This window comes from Pygoscelis adeliae, unplaced genomic scaffold, assembly GCF_000699105.1.
Source record: "Pygoscelis adeliae isolate BGI_AS28 unplaced genomic scaffold, ASM69910v1 Scaffold120, whole genome shotgun sequence".
Taxonomy (NCBI): Eukaryota; Metazoa; Chordata; class Aves; order Sphenisciformes; family Spheniscidae; genus Pygoscelis; species Pygoscelis adeliae.
Genome location: NW_008824032.1, coordinates 718,318 through 724,342, shown reverse-complemented (window position 1 = coordinate 724,342; position 6,025 = coordinate 718,318). Strand labels below are relative to the sequence as shown.

At 46.4% G+C, this 6,025-nt stretch overlaps 1 protein-coding gene across 1 annotated transcript in view; it reads left to right on the top strand.

Annotated features, from left to right (window-relative positions):
- The window catches only part of EPHA1 (EPH receptor A1), a 35,501-nt gene that overhangs the window by 20,433 nt on the left and 9,043 nt on the right, over window positions 1–6,025 (top strand). Inside the window, exons 5-8 of the mRNA XM_009328694.1 lie at window positions 2,429–2,584; window positions 3,479–3,811; window positions 5,030–5,154; window positions 5,258–5,417. Of these exons, the coding sequence (XP_009326969.1) occupies window positions 2,429–2,584; window positions 3,479–3,811; window positions 5,030–5,154; window positions 5,258–5,417 (774 nt within the window). The remainder of the gene's footprint in view (window positions 1–2,428; window positions 2,585–3,478; window positions 3,812–5,029; window positions 5,155–5,257; window positions 5,418–6,025) is intronic.

The window sequence follows — 6,025 nt, the reverse complement described above, 5'->3', positions numbered from 1 at the left end:
GGGCTGGGGCCGTGCTGGCGTCTGGGTAGTGCAGGCAGCTGGGTGCCTCTGCTCCTGCCTGCACCTCCCTTTAGTTTACTGGTCTAGACACAGCCTCAGGTGATGTGACTTGGTCCGGCCAGCTGGTGCCTGCCTGATTACCTCCTGGGTTTGTCCCTTGGCCCACATGTCCCCCGTGCAGTTCCCTCCCTGCACTCCCTCTCCCTACAAGGCATGCTGTCTCCCTGCAAGGCAGCTCTCCTGCTTGAAGGGTCTCAGCACCACTGGTGAGTAAAGCGGAGACCGGAGACCAGGCAGCAGGTGTGGACTGTGGGCTGGAGCGGCACTGGAGCTTAGGCCAGGAGAAACAGAAGCCTAAGAGAGGCTCTCTCGGGGTCGGACCTAACTGTTCTTGAGTTCTCAAACCCAAATTTCCTTCATTTACTTGCTGTCTGTCTCACCCTGATAAGAGGGTGTGTATGTCATCCCATATATGTGGCAGGTAGTATTGTCCAGGGAACATCAGAACCTCTGTGTTATACAGGTCTGTGGCACTGTGCCATGTTTATTTTTTATGTTGCTGTCAAAGCTCTCCTGACCCAAACTGATCTAGTGTCAGGAATTTTGAAATCTTACACTGGAGCAAAATGGCAGGAGGCCACAAAGCTTTCATCCTCACTCCCACATGTAGAAGTGCTCTCAGTCATGAGCAGCCTAGAGGTCAAAGTAGCTTTTCTTCTTCTTGCCTATTTCTGAAGAAGATGATTTGATCTTGAATATAAATGGAATCTCTTTGGGCTGGTGACAATCAATACTTGAGCCTTGTAATTCTTTCAACAGCCTTTGCTATCATTGACCACATAGTTGTATGATTGTAGCTCAGAATGACAGACTCGTTCCTGAATGGTTCTGTTATTTCCCAAAATTGGAAGGTGCTGGTTGCTCCTACTTCTTGTGTTTATTTCTCCTTTCTGTGCTTTTTAGGCTTAACTGCTACAAATCCTTTTGGCCTGTGTACTGTAAGAGTATCCCCAAATGGTTGTGTGATGGTATTACTGTGCAACTGGTAGGCCAGTTGACGTCATCCAGTGTTAATGGGACAGTCTGCCTGCCATCCCAGGGCAAGAAGGGGGACCAATAGGAATGAGGTGAAGCCACTTCTCTGATGACAATCTAGAGAGAGATCTCAACGTACAGTGAGGATAATGTTCTCAAACCCAATCTCTTCCTGAGATTGATGGTGAGGAGTCTTGTTTGGCCTTTGTTAGTGGAAATTTTTTTAGGTCCCTCAGGTGTTCCTTTGTGTCACATAGTATGAATGGCTGGGTTGTTTTTTGTCTTCTGGATAAAGGATCATTTCCTATGCTATGCTCCACCACAGTAAGCCATTTGTGTCAGGCTCCTGCGCAGATGGCTTTGGGATGTTCTCCATTGGGATCTCCTGAGGGATTACACAGGACATTGTTGCTTTTATAGCGCAATATGAAAAGGGTCATTCCCTCAATGCTCAAGTTAAATGCAAGGTGGTAGCTGTGGCAGAAAATTAGTGTATGCATTCCTCAACCATCTGATTAGTGATAGGTTGTTTGTTTCTTTAGTTTAAGAACATTTGATAGATTCATTTAGCACAGGCTGGTAAACCATTAAATTCACAGGTTACTTCAGCCTCCCTCACTCATTTTCTCTTTGCTACACACCTATAGGGGTGAACCATTGACCTTGAGATAACTGGTAGACAGACCAGTGCTCCTGTAGGTCAAGCTGATAGTAATGCAGCAAAAACAGACTGTCAGATGTTATACTTAGAGCAAGATGCGGCTGCTTATTTTTGTAGCACTGGAAACAGAAAGCATGTGGCACCTATTCTCTTGCAGTCTGGGGTGGCTCCATAGCCAGTTACACTCAATGCTGTTAGGCGAACTGATAGTTATCTAGATATTCCCCAGGGCCATGCTAGGTGGCGCTCTGGTACAACACTTGAAATCAGAAAAGGTGCTTCTGCTAAAAAGCCCAGACTTTCCCATATGAAGTCAGCAAGCAGAGGACTCTGAGGAGTACAAGGACTTGGAGGTAGTATTTACAGCTCTTCTTTATGGTGTGGAAAGCTTGAAGGGCAAGGTGGGGACCAGTCTGGGTTTATGTTGAAAGAAATCTCTGAGGTTGACCAGCTTCTGTTTTCATACAGTATCCATGAGGAATGAGATCCCCCTTCTTCAGTCTACAAGTCCTACCATAACATTGATCCTACCTTGAGTTTGCATCTCTTCTCTATCTGCTCTGAGAAGATGATTGGTCTAGGTGACCTCCAGGGGTCCCTTCCAACCTAAATATTTCTGTGAGCTAAGAAAATGGAAGAAAAGCAAGCAGATAAAGGAGTGTTCAAGAAGCCAAACAAAACTGGCAGCTGGTTTCTTGTTGATCTTATGTTGACTTGTTTGTCTCTTCACAGCCTGCCAGCGAGGATTCTACCGTCATTCCCTGGAGACTAAACGCTGCCTGAAGTGCCCCCCCAACAGCTTGTCCAATGAGTCAGGGGCTACGTCTTGTTCCTGCAATGCAGGCTTCTACCGAGCACCTTCAGAGGGCCAGAACATTGCTTGCACCCGTGAGTCACAGATAGAAAGAAAGAACAATATCTATACAGACTGGGGGATGAACTTATTGAGAAAAGCCCTACAGAGAAGAATTGAGGGATAGTGGTGGGCGAAAAATTGGACATGAGCTGGCCATGTGTGCTTGCAGCCTAGAAAGCCAATCATATCCTGGGCTGCATAAAAAGAAGCGTGGCCAGCAGGTCAAGGGATGTGATTCTCTCCTCCTGCTCTGCTCTCGTGAGACCCCACCTGGAGTACTGGGGTCCCCAGTAGAAAAGAGACATGGACCTGTTAAAGTGAGTCCAGAAGAGGGCCACAAAAATGATCAGAGGGCTGGAACACACCTCCTAATGAAGAAAGGCTGAGAGAGCTGGGGTTGTTCAGCCTGGAGAAGAGAAGGCTCCGGGGGGATCTTACTGCCACCTTTCGATACTTAAAGGGGGCATATAAGAAACACGGAGAAAGACTTTTTGCCAGGGCCTGTAGTGACAGGCAATGGTTTTAAACTGAAAAAGAGTAGATTTAGATGAGACATACGGAAGAAATTTTCTATGATGAGGCACTGGAGCAGGTTGCCCAGAGAAGTTGTGGATGCCCCGTGTTTGGAAGTGTTCAGGTTGGATGGGGCTTTGAGCAACCTGATCTACTGAAAGATGTCCCTGCTTATGGCAGGGCGGTTGGACTAGATGATCTTTAAAGGCCCCTTCCAATCCAAACAATTCTGTGATTCTATGAACAAGGAGATGGGAGGAAACAAAACATTGGGAAATGGGGATGAGAGATCAGAGAGGGAGAGGCTGGGGGGACAGAGAGCTCCATTTGAAATGCATCAGCAGATGGGAAACTGCCACAAAACTTTGGTTATTAATAGCTGGATCTAATACTTTCTTTCATGCTTCTTGTAGGCCCCCCCTCAGCTCCCCGCAATGTCAGCTTCTCCCTTATTGGCACGCAGCTGAGTCTGTGGTGGCAGCCACCCAGCGACCACGGTGGGCGAAAGGACCTGACTTACACAGTCTTCTGTCAGCGCTGCCATTTCCTGTCGTGTGAGCCGTGTGAGGCTGGTGTGGTATTCTCCCCCAGTGCTTCTGGTCTCACTAAACCTGCTGTGGATGTGGATGGCCTAGAAGCTTACACCAACTACACATTTGCTGTGGAAGCCCATAATGGTGTCTCAGGAATGGGACCTGCTCCACAGAGAACTGCTCCAACTCTCTGGGTCGCAGTTGGACATGCAGGTTAGCAGAAGCAGAGAGAAGTTCTTCCTGCTCATCAGGAAAAGGAAGAGGAATCTCTGTGAATGTTTAAGCTTTCTCCATCTTCTCCTTCTGTCTGCCACATGTGTTGGTATGGTATGATAAGGACTCAGGTACCTCTGCCTCTGGCATGTAAAGTCCATCAGTCATATTCCTTGCAAGGCAAAGCAGCAGTAATCATTACCCACCAAGAGCTATGAATCCACCAAGGACTTAACAGAGGTGAGGAGGATAAAGCCCTCCCTGTCATACACTAGTGTAGACCTGTGTGACAGGAAGAACAGGGACTGTGGCATGAAATATTTCCCATGACTCGGATATTGCAAAAAATCCAACCAAACACAACAGAAACCCTGCTGTAACTGAAAAAAAAAGCTTTGAAAGCATGGAGAAATGAGGATGTTAAAAACATGCAAGTTCTTGACACATTTCTGTAGTTTAGCTTCAAGCTGGCTAGTTTGGCTGCCCTGTGAATACTTTTCAGAGTGCTGTGAAACGTGATTGTAGAAAAGTGACATCGCAGTGCTCAGCAGCCCTTGGTGCTTTCCCCAAGTTCTGATTTAGTGACAAAATACGACTTTTCTTCCTGACGCTATGTGGGGGCAGCACAACTCTGAACTAGAAAAGCAGAGCTACTTTTGGCTCGCCTCATCACTTCCTGGTGATGATGAAGGACAAAGAGAGAACCAGGCTTGACTCTTCAGTCCCTGCAGACTGTTGAGAGTTATCTTTTTATTCATGAACAGCATGCATTTGCAGTCAGCTGAGAGATTTTGAGCATTGAATTTCACTGTACACTTATGAAATGGAGCTGCATTCATAAATCACATAGGATAGTTGTGTTACTGCTGCTGTAAGAGCATAAAATCCTAACATTCTTATTTCAAATTGAACACTTTCAGTGCAGTGCTGGATTAAATGTAATTTCTTGGAACACTGATTTTGTTTTGAGGGCCAAAGTTATGCTTCCATTGTTGGGGTAGAAGCATACTATTCATGGAAAGCAATTAATTACAACCTGAGACCTCATTTCCCTTTCACCACAGAAGAGAAAGATGAGGGAGTGGCAGTGGCAATGAGAGTCAGTTCCAGTTGCATGGTATGACCAGAGAAGGAAAGATAGAGCTTCTGTTGGAGAGAGGGCCTAGTTTGCATTATGTTTGTATTTCTTCCTGATGTTCTCTGTTCTCTCCCCTGCAGCTCCAGTGACAGTATCCCAGTTTATTCTGACACAAAGAGATGACAGTAGTCTTTCTGTTTCTTGGCTTGCCCCACGGCAGCGCAGCCGGACCTCGGTGGAGTATGAGGTCATGTTCTTTGAGAAGGTGAGGCCTGCCTTATTTGTTCTTCCCCCTTTCACCCAAAGTGGTGGAAGTGTCCTCTCTGTTCAACATGTATTTGTTACTTGACCCTGTTTGATTTCTGCAGGGAGAGGAGGCACGTTACACAGTGAAGCACCTTCTTGAGCCAAATGTCACTCTGACGGATCTGCAGCCAGACACAGCCTACCTGCTTCGTGTGAGATCCATCACACCCCTCGGGCCTGGGCCCTACTCCCCGGAGCAGGAATTCCGCACCCTTCCACCAGGTAAAGGACAACCAGTGGTATCTCATTTGGAAGAAACTCACTTCTCCATCAGATTGTATATTCATATGGTACACGGATCTCTTTTTGTGTTCTGCTAGCTGTAAGGCACAGACACCACACTCCGAAGTTTCTTGTCACCAGGGCCAAGCCTGTTGCTCTGTAAAAATGTAGAACAAGGAGACATTTATCCTGTTTCCTTGCTGTCCTATAAAATCCACTTGCACTTTCCCATTCAGAACTGATCAGTCTCAGGTTTGTGTGTTGCTCTGGCAAATTACCTACCAGCTCTTCCTCTAGTTCTCCTGAAAGACATTTTGATTCTGGCTAATGTTTCTAAGTTTGAATGTTAGCAAAATGATTACCATATGCCTCCTTTTGTGTGAAAGTTACTAGTGAAAAGGAGAACTCAAAGGACGTCACCACTATTTTTTTCCAGCTTTATTGTTTCCACTGTATGTAGTCCAGCCCCTGAATGTAACTCTGCCCAAAAAGATGGCATGTGCCGCTGAAAAAAGTTCTCCACCAAAGCACGAAGTGTAGAAGGCCAAGCTATTGAGGCCGCAAGGAAGACCTTTCTCCTATGTCAAAGAACATCTCATACAGGCCTC